Here is a 21,717-nt window from a genome sequence, read left to right as displayed (position 1 = left end):
AAACATGGTGATGAGCTGATGATTGATGGGCCTTTGGTTTCTGCCGTCTCTGCTGCACAGACGGTTGGTCATAGTTTATCAAGAGGATTTAGTATGCTGAGGTGAGAATTTAACCTTGCTGGTAGTTCACTGAACTTGTGAACACTGGCTAGCTCTGAGTAATTAATTTCTGAGTAATAACCTAGTTAATATAGGTAAATTGAGTACAAGTCAACTAGAGACTCAGCTGTTAAGACAGCATTACCTCACAAATCGTCAAACAGTAAATACTATTACATGATTAATTCTACTGTTATTTAGTCAAACTCCACAGAGTTTAGCTAGGATAATCCTAGTGATCTGCATAGTTTAATTTCGCTAATAAAGCATACTCTGCTAATCTAACCCAGCTAGTTAGCAGTTATTTAGAGTTGTTTGACTTACTCGTAGTCTAGCAAAGTTAACTAAGGCAACGATTTACCAGTGTGGAAAAAATAAAATCTGTTCCGTCTCGGATGTCAAGCTGTCTCTATAAATCGCTCATACGGCTGTCTATTTTCATGAAAGAAAAAAAACAACATGGGATACTGACGGTAATTTGACAGATATCGTCATTAAATGCTTTACAGTCTTGAGGCCAAGCGCCTCTTTGGCTGGGCCTCAAGAAGTTTGATGCTGGCCTGGAAATATACAGATTACTTAAACGTTTTATGACCGTCAAAACATCTCGTTTCAGTGTTTGTTATAGGTGGACTTTGTAGAACCTGTTTAATTTACCCTAATAAGCAGGCAGTCATGGTGTCTGGACAGGACCAACAGGTGAGAAAACAAACTGTTAGAATTTATGAACAGAATGTCCTCAGATTAACAATGGTTTTCTCAAGTTAGTAGGCACTCACTCTCCAGTAAAAACAGCATTTTTTATATGTTACTTTATCATCACAGTGTCATCATTCCTTATGTCTATGTCCTACTAGTGAGACCACGTTCTGTGATCAAACGCATACCAAAAATGTTGTTTTAAATGAAAAAAATACCAGAATGGTGAGTCAGTTATCCCATATCTCTCCCTGCTTCAGGTGGAGAAGCTGCTGGATGAGGCACTTCGGCGTAATAAGTTCCAGGTGCTCGAAGAATTCCTGCTGGATGAAAGCAAAGAGGGCACCAACTTTAAGTGCTCCAAACAGTTTATCAGCAAATTGGATAAACTCATGAACAGGGTTTGTTGTCTGACTAATCTGTGACATCTGCTCCACGTTTAAGATAAATGCATCTTAAAGATGTTCATCGTTTTCTTATCTTCACCACCTCGTCTTAGGAGTTGGATAACAGGAATGTAAAACATGCTAGCCTAGGCCTTACCATCTTGCATAAATTTGGGGAGACTCTGATCTTTCCTGGAAGTCAAGGTATATCAGCACTGGTGTCTGAGGGACTTGTCAAAAAGATAAGTATCTTGGTCTTGCTAGAGTGTCTGATTTGAAACGCTTGTTTTTGGATTTAACACAGTGCACTGGCATAATTTGTTTGTGTATGTGTGCACATGGTACAGTGGTTTTACAAAATGAGAGATCTATGGGCGAATGAAGAAACCCAAAAGACTGAAACATTGCTGAACCTAGCTGAAGACTTCTTTGATGTTGTGATGGTGAGACAGTGACTTAATTGTTGTAGAGCTGAGTCGATTTGTTGCTTTTAATAAAATTTCAGCAAAAGGTCAGCACCCTCTATCTTATGTATATGTTTGTAATTGAACTAAAACTGACGCATATTCTGTATATATTGCTGTAGTTGATAAATGTAAGGCCTAAACTAATTCTTAACAATGTGCAACATTACTTCAAATGTTTTAAAGTTGTTCCTATTTTATTTCTGCAGGTTGTCCATGAGAGTGGTAAAGAAGGTATGTAGGCACTATAAGTTAAAACATGTGTAGCCCATGGGCTATGTCCTTGCAGAGGAAAGAGCAGATTGGTATGAAAATATATTAGTATCTAATTACACCGTAACTCCGTTCACCAGGCACATATCAAATAACAGAGCACTTGCTTCATCCTATTGGCAAGTTAGCCTCTGAAAATCAAGTGAACATCTTCATACAGAAAGAGGTAAGAGCTGTCTGTTGAAGTCTTCATTGTGAATACTTAAGATGTCAGTGTATCTTACAGGTGAAGTTCCGTCTTTTTGTCGTGGGTCCCTATTTTTAACATATTCCTCCTTGTAATTAAATGTACAGCATTCCAGTAGACCATTATTCATGATTTTGTTTGCATTTTGAATTTCATTAAGGCATTCATTAAATATTTTTCAAATCCAGCCCTGGGGCCTTACTGGATGGCATATTGAATGCCATATAGAATGTGTATGCTTTATAGCTCTGGGCTAACTTTCCCCTTTAAACTAATAATTGGTGTTTTGATTGCCAGATAAGTCATATCAGGTGTGTCAGTGATGGATTACAGCAAATAATTTCTGCCAAGTGGGTCACTAGGGCAGGATTTGAAAAACGCTTTATTACATGTGGAATTTTGTGACTTCAGTTGTTGACAAAGTAAAAACAGATTTATATCTTCTTTTTTAACACTTCCTTTAACCTTTAGTACACCATGGAGCACACCTTTGCCTTTTCACATCACAAATATTCATTTCTATGTGAACCCACATAGTTTTACTGCGCTGTTAACAATGATGAATTTCTTAGTGTCAAATCTCAGAATGTTTTTAAAATGTCAGAAGGGTTTAAAAAATGATGACCTATTTCTACTCAGTTTAGGGTCTCTCTTAGTATGTTATCTGGTGCACAGGAGAAATGGAACGATGATTTACTACAGGGTTTCAAAAAACAGCCCAAAACATGGCTAAATATTCTCTGCTAACATTATAGGTCAGAAAAACCACACCAATGTTTTTATTATAAGGGGGTAGGCATCAAGATGGAGCTAAACATGAACAAAAGTGAACTTCCCCTGTAACATGCGTGTTAATGCGTCTTAAGGTTGTAAAACATGTGAAGCATTATCACATATGCTCTTAATTGTAACATGACAAGTAAAGCCTTGGGCTTGCCCTGTCCAAAAATTGTGACCAAAGTATGTTGCCCTGACAGGCTGTCCGGAAACTGAATGTCATTCTTGGTAAAATGCCTGGGGGGCTGAAGAAAGAGAAGAAAATCTTATCAACACAAGAGGCTTCAAGTGTCATGTATGCAACACCCCCTCGCCCCCACACACACATTTTATGTCCATCCAGAGATGTTTACAGAATACCACTACATTACCATCAGTGTTCAGTGGTTTCACCCCAGAATGCATTGGTCAAACTCTCACACAAATCATCCAGTGCTAAGCCTGCTGTAAACATGTGCAAGAAGTACTATCACATATTGCACATTTCATTTCTGTTATACATCTTAGCTAGGGTTGTCAAAGCTAAACACTATACAGTCAAAGTAAATGTGTATTTACTGGTGTATGACAGCATATGAAATCTGCAACCTAATCTATAATTTGTTAAATGAAAGTATTTTCTATTAGGGCTGCATTTGATCAGATTTGTAACTGATTAATATTAAATAACAAATGCAGTCAACAATGTTAGTTTTGTCATCATTTGACATGCTGAGATTTAATTAATACAAATGGACAAAGTAAGTCAGCAATAATATTTATAAATTAATAGATTTTAAGTAATTATATATAACAATGTTAATGAATATTATTTATGTATTTTTCTGTTTTATGACATTTTCACAGGGATAATTTGGCTAGTAGAATCCTTAAAGCTGGAGGTGAGAAAAAAGCCATTGTTAAGACTCATTTCTGATAATTAATTTAGGCCTGAGATTACATTGACACGTTTACAATAAAATGTGCAATGCATAATTTATTGATGAACCACATATGCTTCATATAAATACATGTGACCATGTTCCATTTCTACATTCTTTGCTTAACGACATGTCTTTATGTAAAGGCTTATGTTGTCACATGTTTTTTCCCTCTCTTTTTTGATTCATAGGCTTTGCCTACTGTCATTTTTCAAAACGCACCATTTTTCCATCTTTACCTTTTTACCCCTAGATAACACACATTAAGCTTCTTTATGTGGTGGCCTGCATTTATAAACACTATCTGTATTTATGGTAGAGCGAAATCCCTGCACGGATTTCTTCTGGTATGACAGTATGGCTCTCCTGCCGCCCAACCATATAAAATTCTACTCCGTTGTAAGGAAGCAGTCTGCCAGTTTCATTTTCACCTGATCATCATTGTGCTCTTAACTCTTAACAGATACGGTTTTAGATGCGTTTTGTAGATACCTTTGTTCTATCTACGTTTTGTAGATAAGGGTTTCCTGCGTACCACTGGCTATGATAGCCGTGTTTGAAAATCCCACCGCATAGCACCATAAAGAAGACATGGGCCAAGATTTGGCTTTTTCTGTGACCATACTATGTGTCTCTGTTTAGATTATGATTTCCAGATTGCCTTGATGGAAGCCCTCTGCAGAATGGCCAGTCCTGCACAGAGGAAGGAGTTGGCTGACCACTGGTTCTCCATGCAGTTTGTTGCACAGGCTTTCAGCAAGATTCGGGATTGTGAATTTGAGACTGTGAATATTGTCATTGACCAAAACACTGTTATTTGGGTTTTGTATCTATTTGTCGTAGACTGATTGAAATTTTGTTTTTAATCATTGTGGTGGTTGTTGTTGTGGTTCTTTCCTAGGACTGCAGGAAATTTCTGAATCTGGTAAACGGTATGCAGGGAGATGCTCGAAGGTAGTACTTTTTATCCAGTTTGTCTGTGTGTATCTTATAACGTTGTTTCTTCAGTTTTTGTCTTTGTAACATTTCATTAATTTCTCTTCTTGCAGCGTGTACTCCTATCCTTGTCTTCAGGTGTTTTTGGACAACCATGAGGTTATTATTGCTTGATTTTTTTATGGTCATCACAATAATGAGATTAGGATTGACACTATGAATCTGTGTCCTTACCAAAATGCATTTCTTCCTGTCAAAATGTCCCTTTAATTAGTAGTTAAAATAAACATGCCTCTGCCTGTAGAGTGTTGAAAAAGCATTCCTCACATTTAACAAATTTGTATCAAGTTAAATGAAATGTGTTGATCTGATTCTGTAAATATTGTCAGACCATATTGAAACAGACTGGATAATTAATTTCAGCATGGTGGTGTAGTGGTTAGCACTGCTACCTTGCATGAAAACAGTTTTGCCTTTGAGTCATCTGATTTCCTCCCGTAGCCAAAGACATGCATGTTTGGCACTGGATACTCCTAACACTGGTGCTCACCCAAATCTGGAGTTGTTGCCTGGGTGTTGTATGGCAGCTGCTCCTAAGAACTTAGGATGGGTTAAGTGCAGAGAAGAATGGCCCAGTGGGAATCAGTAAAAACTAGCTTAATTAGAAATGTGCTTGTACAAGTTTTTATATAATGGCCCTTGTAGCAGTGGCATCATCATAATCATAGGGCATGTAGCAAGTGCATGGTCTACTGTTTCCAGCTGCTCATGCCAGCGGACGAAAAACTGGAGGAATTCTGGATTGACTTTAACCTGGGGAGCCAGAGTATTTCGTTTTACCTCTCTTCAGCAGATGAGGATGCCCAGGTACTTTTTTTTCTGTCCAAGCCTGAAGATTACGGCTTGTCCTGTGTGGTCATGTAGCATTGCTTGCAGGTTGTATTAGCTATTTAGTGAGTTGCCATTGCCATTCAATGAAATTGGTCTTAGCAAGGAAGGGCTGAAAGTGTATAAAATAAATGAAGTAACTCTGATTGAAGTCGTTTTCAGCATTTCTAGTTCTTAACTCACATTCGAAACACAAAGAGATGTAGAAATATTACAGTCAACTAAGACAGAATATGGTCGTGTTCACTGAGAATGGGTTTTTTTTTTCCATAGGATGGCCAGTGGGATACCTTATGTATTGGAGAAAAAGAGGTCTACAGCTACACTGTGGATGGTAAGTAGCTAAGCACTGGGTACAGTACTAAATGTACTGTGTACAGTGTTCTATCCGTCAGTTCATGTGTCTGTTCGCTCATTCAGTCATTCATTCATCCTTCTGTCTATCCAAAAACCATGATCACAATTAGTCATTAATTCAGGTTGTTGTTCTGGAATTAATTAATTACTTAAGTTAATAAATATAATTGTAAAGGCTTTTTGCTCTTCTCAGAGTTGAAAGGGCGTAAGGTTCTGAAGGTAGTGATGAAAGACCCAGTTTGTGTAACGGGGTTGGAGGGCTCCCAACTCCATATCCACTTTAGCCCTTGTCTGGACATCCTACAGGCCACAAAAAACGTGTTCGGGGAGGCAAAGAACAAAGTAGGTTTGGGACAGTGACTTAACTGCTTTTCTTGTGTCAACACAAGTATTGACATGTAATCTTGTTCCCTGACTCACATACTGAAGTTGACAGCTTCAATGACAATAACGAAATAGTCTCCTAAACATCATAAAGGACCGTAAAAATGGTAAAAGTCAAACAATTTCTCTAAAAGCAGTTTAGTTACAGGATAGTTTCCATGTTATTCATAAAACACAAAATCTAACAGTTTAAGCCAAAAACAGATCCATATTTGTTTACACACTGGTGACTGTATGTATGTCATCGTTCATTCATTTTTGACAGAAGTTTGTGAAGAAGACTTCGGTCGTGAACACCACTGTACAGATCATCATGGATGGTGCAGACTCTCAGGTGTGAGATCAGATCTCAGACACCCTCTGTCTTCTGTTTGAGACATGAACTTATTTAATTCTCCATCATCTGTTGGTGCCGTGCTGTGGCAGAAATGAAAGTCAATGTTCACATGGGGTTTAGTCCCTGTGTTTGTAATTCTATCCATTTGTGCTGATGTGTTTCTTATTCTGTGGATCTGCTGGTTATGACTGATATTGTGTTTGGTTGGTGAAATATGAGTAGGTTCTTTTTTCGGAGAGCCAAGTATCACCAACTCAGCATATGGGAAAAGATCTATTGGGTGTGAAGTACTGTCCCTTACCACCAGATGGAGGTTCAGAAAAACCACCACTGCAGGTCAAATGAACTTGTTTGTCTCATCACTTTTTAATGTACGATCAGAGATGCATATGTGATTGAAGTACTGAGCATCTACCTGCTTCTTATTGTGAAAAAGAAAACAAAAGAGATGGCGTAATCTACATGCTCTATTCGTATAAAGATAGAAACAGAATGTGAGGGGGGAAGGGTGTGGTCAGGGATTTTGAGTGGAGGCTGGGGGAGAATAGGAAACCTTGATGTGTTATGTCATTCTCACAGTGTGCTGTGCTGTAATAGGTGATCTTTTCATTCTCTCCCACAGATGATAACCCCTATTCGCAGGAAACTGTCCGAGTCTAACATTATCATTTCCAGCAGTGCAGGGAGCAGAACGGCACAGAGCCCATTCAGCTGCATCCGACCTGCTTGTAGGTGTTGTTTGTGTCTTAAAAATGAGACTGTCAGCCAGCATTTCCTTCTTACAGCACAGCCTGGCTGCCCCAGTATCTCAAAGCCAGTGAAGCGTTTTTGTTTGAATGCTGTCATTTCTCAAACACGTTCTTAGTCACATTTCAGAATATCAGAACCAAGCACCAATTACAGCAGTTAAACCGTATTTCAAGGCTTTAATTACATTTTGAAATGAATAACAATTAGATCTTATTGTGTACTGATATTGTTTCTTTCCGTTTTTATTTATGTATTCTTTTTTATTTATTTGTTTATTTTTTTGTAAATGCACTTGAACAGCAGTTCTGTCTGTGTCTGACTGCAGTGACTCCAGCGTCCAGGACAAAGGTGAAACCTGCTCTTCAGTTGATGAGCTCCTCAGAGAGGACCAGAGACAGTGGACTGAAGGACCTGATGACAACCAAAACCTCCTGCAGTCTGTCACCTCTCAGTGTGCGCTGTGAGAGTGGGGGAAAGCAGGTCAGATATTAACAGGCCCACTGCTATTTATAACAGCTCCACAAATAGCTCTAGCCCTGCAAAACAGGTTCTCACAATCATTCTAGAAATCAGCATTCGCATTCATGAACATGTACACAGTTTTAAAGATCTTGGTGCGAAAATATGCATTATTCTCCAAGTAACAAGGAGTTGATGTATTCAAAAGGTAAAGAGCTTAAATGCAGGTACCTTATAGTACAGATTTCCAAAGATAAGTGATTATTACGCAAAGTTTAGTCATGGTCGTCCAAAGGTGTTGGCTGCAATCGGTTTAGGTATAAATTGACCTGCTGTCAGCCAGACGCCATTTTGAGAGTCAAATTTATTTCACTGTCACCTTCAGTGAAGCACAGATGTTAAGGGAGTTAACAGAATATTATTTATTTCTTCAAATCAACATGTTATCTTGATTTCCTTTAAAGTTTTTTTGCTACTTGGTGTATGTTCCATGGTTTCATACCCTTTATTTTGACTGTGACTGTGTGTTAGCATGTTTATTCACTTCACAGTGAGGAGTATTTAAAGTGACTGTTAGATGAGCTGTTTTTGAACTGGTTCTATTGAAACATTAGTAAATTATTTCTAAACATTCTGAGTAATGCATGGCACATTGTATGTGAGTAAATATATGATAAATAGCATACCCTAGGTCATTTATAGCCTACTCACAAAAGAAACATATTTCTGTTTAATAGCAACATTTAGGTAAAAATGAAGCTCTAGGAAAACATAACCAACCCCATAGCCTGCAAAGTTAGTGTCTTGCTGAATGCATATTTTTGCTTTTTAGGCTAAATAGACAGTTTAGCCAGCAAGTGTGTGCAGAAAATAGTCCATATGAAACGCACATTGTCAAAAACGCGATGACTGTGTTTAAGCCTACTGAAATCAGTGGACCTGTACCAGTTCCTCTTGGACTACAGTGTAATGGCTCTCAGTAAACTCATATTTTAGGCAGCAGGTAGACATCCCTCCTCAGCAGGCCTTACAGTTTCACACTAAGTTGATGGAGAACAAAGGCCTAAACCCACCTTACTTCCATTTATGTCTATATAGAGAATCCTACTAAACCAGGCTGTTCTGATAGGATGGAAAGTGACAATGCAGTTCCAATCAGTGAATCTTTATTTTTATTGCGATGACATGTTATGTTAGCTATGAATAGAAATGTCTAAACAGTGCACAAACTTGTCTGTGCAAGTCTACTTTGTTTTGTAACAGTGTTTTGATGTGTTGGTTTTCTTTAGATGACTCCAACAGTTGCTCCAGCAAAGAACACAGAAGTCAAACAGAATAGACAAGAATCAAAGAAATTCCACAGAGTAAGGGAAATGACAAAATGTCTCTCTCTCTTTCTTTCTCTCACTCCCTCTTTGTTTCTCATATTAAATTTACATTTTTGTTCTATTCTCTTCTCTGCAGAACATTCCAGTTGATAAGGTTTTGGAAATTGTTCAAGCTGACCAGAAGCATGAAAACGAGGCTTTGGGTATACTGTTCTGTTTTTTTTAAATTCAATATTCATTCCATTCAGGAAAAAGAGGTCAGATAATGTATGTGAAATCACAGAATGTTCTAATATGTATATTCTCTTTCATGTGAAAGGTGATAGTGTGGACATAGTCCCAGACTCCCAGCCTGCATTAGGAAACCAGAGCCTTTTGTAAGTTTGCTGACCTTGACAGTAGTATATAGACCACAGGATGTGCAGTGTGCTGTTTGCATAAGTAAATTGTACAGTATGTATTTATTGGTCAGTAATGCACACAAAAAACCCTCTTCTCCCTGCATCACTTTAACAGACTGCCAGGCCCATACAATACAGACCCCACCAGGAGGAAAATCTCAGAGTTACAGTCTCTGCTACCGCCCAGTCTGCCCAAATTAGGTCAGTTTTATGCACAGTTTCAAGGACGACATTTATGTAACGGTTCAGCTTTCTGAGTTAGAAATAGGTTAAAGCAAAAGGATATACTTTGGTTCTAGGACTATGTACGCCAGGTGCCACAGAGCTCAAAACTGTTAATACTTGCTTTTATTGGTTCAGTAGTATCCAGTAGTAACGATTGGTAACATTTCAAAGTATTCTTTGTTTGCTCTGCTCAAGAGCTGAGTTAAGCTGTTGAAATGTCTTCACAAGACCTTTCTGTCACGCTGATTATGGAAAGAGTTGGTCATAACTCTTTTAATTTGGAAATTATATCAAAAACAGCAATGTTAACACTATCTAAGCCCAAGGCTAAGTGAGTTTTTTATAAGCTTTAAAAGCACGAAACCTTTCTTAGCACACAAGTTAGTGTCCATGGCACCACACCAAATATCCCTCTCAACCCTCATCCCCTAAGCCTGCCAAAAAGCAAAACAAAACAAAACAAAAACAACGCTTTTGCCTTGTTCTTCTGTCCAGGCTGCAGTGTCCAGGCTGTTGTGAATACTGAGCTGCCCAGACAGACATCCTCTGGCCAGCACAGCTCTGTGGGGCTCAGTCACAAGCAGCTCCACACTCAGCTCACCCAGAAACTGGAGCAGGTGCTCAGAGAGAGGGAGCTGGAGGCCTGTGGAGCTCAGAGCAATCCAAAGACCAGAAGTGGCACAGCAGGTCACAGGCAGACTGGGAAATGGAGTGGAGGCAGGCGGAAAGGCCAGGCACAGAGCGCTGAGGATACAGAGAACCAGGATCCTACGCCAACGAAACCTGTCACAGAAACAATTGGCAGTAACAAGGAAAAGACCATTAAGCCTGACACAGGCAAAGACAAGGTGACAGAGTGGTACAATTAGTCAGTTAAAGGAGCTTTAGAGTTATTTGTTGAACTTATTTAGTGTGGTATAAAGAGCTTGTTAGCCATACTGGTAGAACTGACCTGTAGCAAGTTCCACCTGTTTTCTTGCAGTCCTCCAATCACAGCCTGGCAAATGTTGCCATCGACATAGCATTGGTGAAGCTTGGCCAGCAACATTTTTCATTTCAATGCGAGTACCATGGATAAAGTGATAAAACCATTGAATAATTTTCACTGTGATCAAAAGATGCGACCGAGGGACGTGTGATAGCGATATCAGATGTCCTGAACATGTCATTGGTGTTGTTTCTTACCCTTTCCCCAAACCCAAGACACCCACTGATTGATTTCCATACGCAACAGATGTCAGCAGTCATCACCCCCAGTCACACGGGCTCCCTCTGACAGACAGGTGCCTATCTAACGTATCTTATTTGACCAACAACATAAGTTTAATTACTCATATTTGCTTCTATTCTATGTTGTTAGTGTTACCACTAATCTGCATGTCTGTGTGTAGACGAATCTGAGGAGAGAGAACTCTCAAATGAAACCGAGAAAGCCGCTCACTCTGATTTGAGGCTATAGACTCTCACAATCTACACTTGGCTTGCCAAAGGTCCAGCATGCACATTAAACCAAGTATATAGGAACAACATCAGGAGACACTGTAATCACTGAAAAAAACAAACAAACAAAATAACATGATATTAGGGAAGGCTGATGGTGTACTACCCAGAGAACATGGTACTGGTATTATCTTACCCTGCAGTGCTGGAACAGCTTTGGTTTTTGATGCTGTTGTTTGTTGTCTAAACTGACAGCTGTTAAGGTTCCTCTGTTTTGTGTTTAGAGTAGAATGACAGGGCCTCTGATCTGAAGGTTGTTTTGTTACATTCAGTCATTTTTACATGGTGAATATGGCCCTCAGCAGAATATTGTCAGCCTTGGCTCCTGGAGGTTATTTCTTTTTGATTTCTAAAAAATATCAGCTGGCTCAGCTGTTCTGCCTCAGCCTTTGCCACCCAGGCTTTTACAAAGATTGACCGAGGTAGCAACAGTAACCAAGGTGGGCGGAGCTTACTCAGGGTCAGTTCTTCAGCTAGTACAGATATACTGATCTTAATATTGCCAGGAAAACAGCAAATTGTTTTGGGAGGTTGTGTGTGTGTTGTTTTCTTATGTGTGTGTGTGTGTGTGTGTGTGTTTAGAAAGCAATGATGCTGACAGACAGCATGGTGAAGCAGATTTCAAGCCGCTATAAGAGCACTGCTAAAGCAGGTGCACCTAAAACCAGCTCATTGCTTACCACTGCACCTGTGAAAAGGTCACTGCTTTTGTTATTTATTTGTTCAATAAATTTAAGGGAAATAATATGTTTACTCATGCACTGACTGACTGAACGAGTGAGTGAATGATTAGAGAATGATTAGAGTTATTTGAAATACTTAATAGAGATGGTAAAGCATTAGCACAGCTTGGTAAAAATATAAGCAGTTGTCGTAATTTCATCTGCAGTCATTGTTGATGCTTTGAGTTGTTTTGGTGTTTGAGTTACTGAGGTGTTTTTCTCCTCTGCCTTGTTCTCCCTCAGGTCTTTCTTTAATAAGAGTTGGCAACTGGCCACCACAGTAAGTTCTTTTTTACACAAAAATGCATTATTGAGGCTTTGAGAATAGTCTGTTCAGCCCTAGTTTTGCATTTTATGTCTGATTTCAAAGCATCTGAATTTGTTTTGTCTTAGGGGAAAGGACTTGAAAACAGTTCTCTGTTTTTGAAATCAAGTGGTCGACCAAAGAAAACCTCAGATGAGCCAGAGTATAAGTCCTGCTAACATTTTTGTGCTCATTCTATCAACAGCTGTCATACCTATTCATCAGTTAGTTCTCAGAGAGATTCAAGACGTTGTTATTAACTTGTATGTTGATATGTTTATTTTCATCAGGGATGTTTATGAGTTCAAAGCAGACACACCAAAGGAGAATGACGTGAGGCCGTGATTCTGTACCAATACCTTATCCATAGTTTTGAAATACTTCTACCACTGGATGGTATTTTATGTCTCTTTTTTTTTTGTCATCAGGCAAAGCATCGGAGGTCCTTGGAGAAACCTGTGGTGGAAAGCAGGTTTATTCCTTTTCTATCGTAACACTGCCCTCTGCTGTCTGCATTAGGCATGAAACACATAGGATACGCACTATGCTGTGTTACAGCAGGGCTTCACAGTCTTTTTTAATCAGCTGAACCCCTCCCTCCCAATCATTGTACTCAATAAGACCCTTTTATATTTTATCCGTAATTATAATAAATAATCTAATCTGACATTGATGTGTCTGTTACAATCTCATGATCCCCCTGCAGTACCACCACAAACCTCAAAAACCCCGTTGGGAAACCCTGTGTGACAGCATGGCATTTGACCACCACTGATAGTATTTATTAATATAAGAGAATATTAAGACTTGATATTAACAAAGTGAAATCTCTTTCAGTGTGCTCAGCGATTCCTTGACACTCAACATATCTGCCAAGATAGCTCCGCCTCAAAAGGTTCGATCCTCATTTAACAGCTGTATTAACCTCTGGTTCAAGGTTTGCAAATGAGATTAACATGCCAAGTGGAATTAATGTGTTAAATGTCATGGGTAAAGCAGGCAGATGTGGTGTTTTCTTTTGTCTCTCACTCTCGTCATGTCTGCTGTCAGTCCGTCGGCCGTCACGTGAAGAAGCATCTGTTTAGTGACACAGACACAGATAATGTCACAGAGGTCAGCTGGTTAAGAGCATCCAATAGGAAACCTAAACCCAAAATTACAGATTACACCCGGCAGCCAGCGAAATCCACGTGCCCAGCAGCTAACACAGCTGGTATGTCTCACAATGACAAGGGTGCAATCGTACCGTTAGATAGAAGATTGGGAAATATTAATGTTGTATAGCGATTTTGTACCCTTTGTAGAGTCACAGTGCGTTATGTATTCAGTGTGTAATTTTGTATATAATTACACTGCATCAGTAAGGCGGTTCAGCAGAACATTAATAGATGGTTTGGATACGTTGCCTCAATTATTCATACACGACTATGCTGAAATTAGTGTGAAAAGTATGGATTGCCTGTTAGTGTATCAACCTCCTGTGACTGTCTGGGGTAAGACTTAACACAGTTATTTCATTCTCTGTTGTAGATGGATCTCTTGACTTAACTTCAGCCTCTCCCAAGCCTGAAAAACATCAAGCTAGACCAAAAAGGGTGAGGCCAAGATGCCTGTTTTCTTAAAACCTTTCAATACTGAGAGTTCTCCACAGCCCTGTCTGACATATTAATATCCATTTTTACACAGATGAGACAGAAGAAGGCCACTGAAGACAATGAGAATAAGAATAAGGCCCTTACTGCTGGGAATAGGAGGCGGACTGGTAGACCCCAAAGGGCTGTCACCCACACCAAGAGTTACAGAGAAGCATCTGATTCAGACAGTCTGTCAGAAAGCGAAAAACCACCAGCCCACAAGGCAAAACCATTCACACTTTTACTATGAAAAGTGCTGTCAGTCCACTTTTAATGAAATCGAACCATGATTTATGAATTTGTGCAAAGTTAAACGGATATGGATTATGTGATCATTTTGGCAAAGTCTTAAGTCACATCATGCTCTCTGTAGATTCTGCAGTGATAGGATAGAAGTCCTGAGGTTATTTTGTGATTCCTCACTTCACAGAAATGTACCTTTGGACAATTTGAGAAGAAGAAAGCAGATCAGACTGCAAGGCTATCAGATAAAACCAGTCGAAAAGAGCTTGATACAGCCACAAGACAGCACAAGAAAAGTCACAAGATTGCTGCAGATGTGCCATTGGACAGTCACAAGATTGCTGAAGGAGTTATTGGACAACCAGAGGAAAATGAGAAGAAACATTTAGAGAATACATCTGAAGGCAACGAGAGGAATTTGAGTGATGTTCCAGAGCAGAGAAAGAGAAAGAGGACCACCCCAGAGGAGAGGAAGAGAAAGGCTGCAGTTCCTCAGCAATCAGCTGCAGCACTGAAAGTGTCCTGGACTGACAGATTTGATTCACTCTGCCCCTCCCCTCCAGCCACTGAGCTGATGAGATGTAAGAGTCATTCAAATAGCCGTGTATGAGATGTGCAAGGACAATTCAAATTAAAACAGCAAAAGGGTGACAGCATTTGTGTGTTTTGGGGTATTTTGAAGTACTTTGCACCCTAAGGGTTTTGTTGTGTTGAGTTGACTTTGTAGTGTTGTCATCTGTATGTAATATACGTACATATAGAATATTCCTCATTGCAACTGCCCTCATCCTCTTTGTAGCTGCGGAGAAGTCTGTTCCTTCGCTGAAATCTGCAGTCTCACCGCTCCAGTCGCTGTCTGTTTCTCCTCCTGTCGACTCTACTCCTGTTTCTCCGGTCCTGGAGTCACCCAGCCCTGTCAAAGGCATCCAGGCCTCCTCCTTCTACAAAAACCGTGACAGCATTAAGAGTTTTAGAGCCCCCTCTCTGCCATCTGTAACCCCTGTCATCCAAACTCCTCGCATAACTGCAAAGGAACCCAGTGCCACAGAGGTATGTGAACAGAAGAAGAAAAGCTTTACAGGTCAGGCAGCAGAAGTGCAGTAGTAGTAGTAGCGATAGAGGGAAAAGATTCAGGGATCGCTTACTGTAAGTGGTTCATTCAGCATTGTGTCAGAAGTTGTCATATAGATTAGGCATGACCATTTCTACATGAAGCGTATATGTTTGAACCTATTTTACCATATATCCTGTCTTTATATCTTGTCACTCAAAACAACAGTCCAGCTCTGTCTGACCTAATGGCACTAGTACATAGTGATTGAGCTTATATCAGTTCCACTCTGTCTTATTTGTATAGAACTATCTCCACCATAGACATTGACACCAAGCAGTTTCACTGAATCCAGAGCCTGGGGCTGTCAGTCATTCAACCCTTTATATATTGTCCCATAGCCTGTATACACAGCAAATTGGCATGTGTTATTTTTCTGCCGTAGACACTTAGGGACACTTGGGGGGCCTTCACATTACACTGACAGCTACATTCTAAGACTTACTTTAGAGGTGGCGCTGTTTACAGGGCTGATATTACTGCATTTATGTTAATGGACTTTAGAAATACTTTGTAGTTAGCAGAACTCTCTTAGAGTTTATTTTGCACCAGCAAATTCACAGCCAGGCATTCATCCCTCTGTGTCTCTTCACTGAGTCACTGCGAGTACAGCGGCTCAGTTTTGCCTCTCTGTACATACTCTTCTTTGCACAGGAGCACGTGGTGAGTCCTGTCTTGTCTGTGCAGTCTTTCGGTCATCCTCTCATCACGTCCACAGGAAGAGAGAAGTCTACATTACCATCCCTTTTGAAATCTCCCGACCTGGAGGAACAGCTGAGAGACTTTATGGCCAGTCAGTCTTGTGACAAAGAGTCTGTGATCTCCGTGGTAACACTTAGTCAGTCTTCTCATTACTCACTGAGCAACGTGGCTATGCTCCATACTGAACAGGAGGTATACATTTTCTCAGAGTTCAAACCAACCATCTAAATTATATAACAGTGTCTTCACAGTTCACTAATAACAATAAGCACAATAAGACAACAGGGTTGTAACTGTCCACCCTTATATAGATTAACAGTTAAAACATACCTTTTTAGGTCTTCATGGGCCTGTGTCTTGACTGCAGAAATACATTGCAGTAACACATTCTTTTTAATTGTGTGGTTCATATGGAAGATTGGAGACTCAGCTTGCATAATCTGTGTGCTCCTTTTATAGAGAACACCTCTTTCTAGCAAAAGAAGCGACCGTGGAAAATCTGAATTCCAACCAGGTAAAAAAAAACACAAGCTTGACCTCACCTCAGTACATTTTTTGTACTTGCATTGACAAGGTAGTCAAATCTACGTCTAATCTAAATCAGAGTCGGCAGCCTTCTCCCTTCAGGTCCTCTGTCCAGACAGGATTAGTTCCAGCCTTATTCCAGCACATTAGACAGCAGTTCAGAGGCTCTTAGGGTCTACAATCACATGTGTTTGATTAAGGCTTAAGCATACGCTCACACACACCACAGGTTGTTTTAATACCAACACCGTTACAGTTAGTGGCAGGAAGGCTGTACATGTGTGCTCTCGTCATATTTTCTTTCTGAAGAATAAAGAATATATAAACACAACAAAGTATACTCAACGGATAGCACTCTCTGAAGTAATGTAACACTGGAAAATATTCTGTGTACACTAAAGCTATTACAGGAGGGCGGTTGGTCACCGCTATTCCAGACCAAGCACAGAGTTAAAGCTTCTAATGATGCATGTCTTATGCTTCGTGACTGAAGCAGGTCCTATCCCCAGCCGGAAGCGCCGTGGCTCACTCCGCTCGGCTAGTCTCTCTGAGGAAGAAGATGCCAGTGGTGGTGAAGACAGGGTGGTACCCAGTAAACTGGCTGTGAAAATGAAGCCCAGAAAACTGTTCAAAGCTAATGAAATGAACCAGGCACAGAGAAAAAGTAAATATAGCCTAACAGAGCTACAGACTCTGTCACACTCATTCAGAGAAACATTTTCATCATGGTTCTGGTTTGTCTGAAATATATGGCCTGGTATTTATGCTCTTTCCTCACAGTGCAGATTGTAATACATGTAACTGTTAGTGTAACTGTTAGAGTTTGAGGTCATTCTTTTCAGTGGCTGATCAATTTTGGCTAATTAATTTTCCGTGCGTTCTATGACTGGGCTGCGTCAGAACCTCAGTCCAAACAGGACAAGAACACATACATGCGGAGCAGCTTGAAGGAGGAAGAGAAAAGAGAGAAGAGGAAGACTGATAAAGGAAAGTGCAGAGGAGCGTCCAGGACAAGGGAGAAAAACTGTGGTCAAACCCGGAGCAGTAGTGACAGAGATACAGGTGCCTGGACATCTGTGTATGAGTGCACTAGTGCATGTGAGTATGAGCGTGTGGGTAACTCCCAAAAATGTGGTGTTCTTTTTGCTTGCTGGCATTAATAAGCATAAAATGTAAACGTGAACAATGCATTGTGTCAATCCCAAAACAGATGTTTTATACAATCAACGAAGCCTTCTGGAAAAACATTAAACATTATATCTCTGTGTGTGTGTGTGTGTGTGTGTAATGGATAGTGGAAGATGTGGAGGTACACTCGGTGGTCTCCTCCTGTGTGTTGTCGAGCTGCTGGGAGGGCAGTGTGGAAGCAGATCCTGGTGTGAACAAAGCAGACACTTCTCAGGAGATGAGTTACGTTTGTCGACAGTTCAGCTCCGAACTACAGAGGAAGTTTCAGGTGTGTGGAGCACAAGCTGGAGAAAGAATATAACATGCGCCAATTATGTACCACAGTCAGTAATGTTCAGATGGTTTAGATGGTTTTGTGTGTCTGCGTGTGTTTGAGCTCAAGAGAGAGAGTCTAGTTTTAATTTCAATGAGTGATCTTTTTGTCTAAAGGTTTGCCAGTTTCACATTTGTTATGTCAATTTGGAGTTAAGATTTTGCCAGCTGTGAACTGATGTATTGTAATATGCTTTTAGTTGGTAATTATATGCGTTACTCTCACCTGTTTGCTCGGGACTTCAGCTGTTAACAGTGTCAAGCCAGTATCCTGGACTTTACTTACTGTCATTAATCCCCACAAAATTGTATCGTTCTTGTTAAACTGGCTACCCCACACAGTCTTTGCCTATTACATACATAAAGCCACTGAAGCCTAATTTTATTCTGTCACACCCAAGCTCTGTCCTATTTCTGCACAGTTTTTCATAGTCATCAGTGAAATATTCCGACCTTACTGGGACTCTCATTGGTCCATGTCATTATCCCTACATCCACTAAAACCATCTAATAGCCATTTAGACAGTGGTGGATTGTATTTGATGGGCTGTTTTTGATTGATGGCTAATTAGAAGTGTAATTATAGAATGTGCTAATGATCCGTGTCATGTCTTTTGTCAGAGTCACTCTAGAAGAATGGATCTTTACACCCAGCAGTCTCTGAAAACTGTCCAGCACCATATGTCTGCCATTAGTGTACAAGTACACAATCATAGGTCAGTCCTACAGCACATGAGCACAGGGCAGTCCTAAAGCACAGAGATGTACTATGCATTGAACACTTCACTCATATTTTAATTAATTTAGAGGTATACAGGCAAAGGTCTGTATTTCAATGTACTAGCACAGGTTAGTCTGCAATGAGACACTTACAAATTTCTAAAGTAATACTAGTAGAGGTATGTTTTTAATTACAGTTACACCTAAGTTTGTGCTGACGATGGCACAAGCTAGTAAACAGAATTCTGAAATTCCTGTTTTTAGTCAGGAAAAGAACTTCAGTCATGTTCAGATGAAGTAGAAATATGTTTTGGTCTCTTTGTGCCGAGTGTTAAGACGGGAATTCACCTCACCTTGCTCTCTCATCCTCTCCTTCTAGGTTTCAGGGGATGGAGAAAGTCAAACAAGCTCTTAAAGATGAGATCAGAAATCTGGAACAGGACGACTCCACCCTGAAGGCCATGGAGGAAGAGCTGACGGTCTGATTCGTAACAAATTTCATATTTTCACTTCTTAGTACAGGATATAAATCAAAAGGCCAAAGACAATGAGTAGGCCACTCCCCTTTTCTGTAGGCCTAGTATGTCTTTGGCTGTTTCTAGGGAAAAGAAAACTGTATGATAAAGTGCTGGTAAAGATGAGAGAACTGATGAGAGAAATCAGTCCCTAAATCTCTCACGGCAGTGTTACGATGAAAAGACAGCCGTGTCGGTGCTCCTGGCATTGGTCTGCCTGCCCTCACCTGGCTCATGGCAAATACACTGAAGGATACCAAAAAATATCCAGCATGGAAAACCTTTCACCTGCCGCTGTAAGGGACAGAGTAATTGAGCAGAGCATTCGATTATTTTTCTCCCTCAGAGCTACTGGAAAAAACAAGCACTGGCTCTCCATACGTACCAGGAGAGAGGAACCAGAAGGTGAGAGTGTTTGAGTCCTGACGATTTCTGTGTATGTGCTAGTTTAACTCAAATACATATGGCTGACTGACTTTGATCAAGATCAAAGTACTAATGAGGCGTTTTAGCTCCATTTGTCATAACACATGTCTGCGGTGTATAAAGTGGAAATCAGTGTTTTTATTTTCCTGTGTAATGAGGCAATGTGTGTTACATGAAATCTGTATTGCTTCCGTTGAGAATGAATGGATCTTTTCAATTCTGAGTCAGCCTCGCTCCAGTTACAGATGTGGCCTCCCTCATAATCGCGACCAAGATCTGTTTTAAATGAACTGTGACCCAAAATACAAACAGCACTGATGATCATTCAGTCTTCCCCTGATACTATTAGAGTCTTGTGACTTGTTTCAACACAGCTTCAAGCAGAGTTGTTTTCCTGGAAATGTCAGTATTCTCTGAGAACTTCTAAAGTCAACAGGAGGACAGTTGGCTAAGTGCAGCCGGTAAAATCCAGTTTGGAAGGCCTGTTTGGTGCAGGAGATGTAAAAATGTGTCAGGAAAGCCCATTATACGCGAATGAGCTAAAGTATCTTAATTGCCTTCTCTTAGACTCCAGTTCCTCAGGAATACCGTTCAGACGAACGTGTACCACAGCCTGGAGTTAGAGGAAGCAGTATTCACCTCAGAGGTGAGGACCTGAAGGCAGGCCCCGATTTAACCAGCTTTAATCCACACAGCACATTTTGCTAGCTCAAAATTAGTACCAGAAAAATTCATTATGGCTTACATGAACACCTTTTTGTGTTAATAATGAATCCACTCTCAACAAGTGGAATTATGAGAGCACTCTAAAGCCGCACCTTTAACAATACTAAAAATACCAATGACAGTGTGAGTGGTCAAGAAATAAAAGAAGAAGAAAAAACAGAAATGAGTCTAATGAATCTCCAGATTACACCATAAGAGTAATGCTCAGTACACTCAGAAAATGGATGTACAGGTTTGTCATATTCTCCCAAACTGTGATTACAGATGTGTTTAATGAAGAAAGACATGAAAACTGTCCAGGATAAATTCTTTAAAGAGATGGTGAGTGAGAGGAATATAAAATGCAGCTTAGCTAATTAGTACCTGTCGTTCATATTAATGTATAAACAATTGCATTTAGGCGTAATTTAAAAGCGCTCCTGGCCACTCCAGAATTTAAAACTGAAAAAACTAATGGCATTCATAATATTTGGCCAAGGAATCTCTAATCATTGGTGCATTTTAGGTGTACTGTCAAAAGTTACATTTTTCAAAGACTCCATGACCAAAATGTATTAGTACTTGAAGCTTTTAAGATTGTTTGCTGTGGTCTTTAGCATGAGGAGGCAGTGCTGAGTGTGCGAAGAGGACTGCAGACGCTCTTCCTTTCAGAGACTTCCACATTCTAACCTGAGGAGAGAGCAGTCTTCTGACAACCACAGGTTCTCTAGTTAGATTCAGGATATTATAAAAGTATGTTATTGTTCTCGTTTTTGCTTTGTGGTAATATTTATGTGCTGAGTTCTTTCAAGTGTCAGTGACTGGTGGAGTTGAAAAAAGTGATTTATTATTGAAGTGATTCAGGTAGTGTAATGTTGTTTGCAGTGTTGTTAATAGCATCATTTTAACAATCTCTGCATTTTTAATTTGAATAATGAATATATAATGAACATACTGAGACTGAATGATTGTATTAGAATATTTAAAATGTGTTGAAGGAGTTGTTTGGTTCACATTGTTAACACAGGTTGTTTGGTTGAGTCACATGTTAACACTGATGAATAAAGTGTAACTGTAACAGGGAGGCACATGTGGAAATATTTCTCATTAAATAACAGGCTCATCTCTGTACTAGTGCCTTGTCATCTGTACAGTCGATCATATAAAGAAAGGAAACAATCTTTGTCATGATCAAAAACAAGAGGGAACTGCATATTTCAAAAAGTTGTGTATTTTGAAG

The 21,717-nt window shown here is 39.9% G+C and overlaps 1 protein-coding gene across 1 annotated transcript; it reads left to right on the top strand.

The window, feature by feature from the left end:
- Positions 1 to 751: 751 nt before the first annotated feature.
- On the top strand, positions 752 to 21,201 carry sycp2 (synaptonemal complex protein 2). The gene is given in 40 exon segments (XM_030767808.1): positions 752 to 798; positions 1,059 to 1,199; positions 1,298 to 1,426; positions 1,523 to 1,627; positions 1,858 to 1,882; positions 2,002 to 2,087; positions 3,086 to 3,180; positions 3,732 to 3,766; positions 4,448 to 4,590; positions 4,707 to 4,759; positions 4,855 to 4,900; positions 5,504 to 5,608; positions 5,903 to 5,963; positions 6,180 to 6,328; positions 6,636 to 6,704; positions 6,930 to 6,989; positions 7,199 to 7,215; positions 7,287 to 7,441; positions 7,792 to 7,937; positions 9,206 to 9,280; positions 9,381 to 9,447; positions 9,564 to 9,621; positions 9,761 to 9,846; positions 10,366 to 10,718; positions 13,447 to 13,609; positions 13,927 to 13,991; positions 14,083 to 14,253; positions 14,461 to 14,677; positions 15,073 to 15,323; positions 16,039 to 16,278; positions 16,546 to 16,600; positions 17,108 to 17,275; positions 17,512 to 17,709; positions 17,907 to 18,067; positions 18,733 to 18,827; positions 19,211 to 19,310; positions 19,693 to 19,751; positions 20,340 to 20,418; positions 20,763 to 20,819; positions 21,095 to 21,201. Coding segments are annotated over 40 exon segments (4,434 nt in total). The 5' UTR covers positions 752 to 774; the 3' UTR covers positions 21,167 to 21,201.
- The last annotated feature ends 516 nt before the right edge of the window (positions 21,202 to 21,717 follow it).

This window comes from Chanos chanos, chromosome 3, assembly GCF_902362185.1.
Source record: "Chanos chanos chromosome 3, fChaCha1.1, whole genome shotgun sequence".
NCBI classification, from domain to species: domain Eukaryota; kingdom Metazoa; phylum Chordata; class Actinopteri; order Gonorynchiformes; family Chanidae; genus Chanos; species Chanos chanos.
Note: the sequence above shows the minus strand (reverse complement) of the source record. Positions and strands in the feature narration are given on the sequence as shown.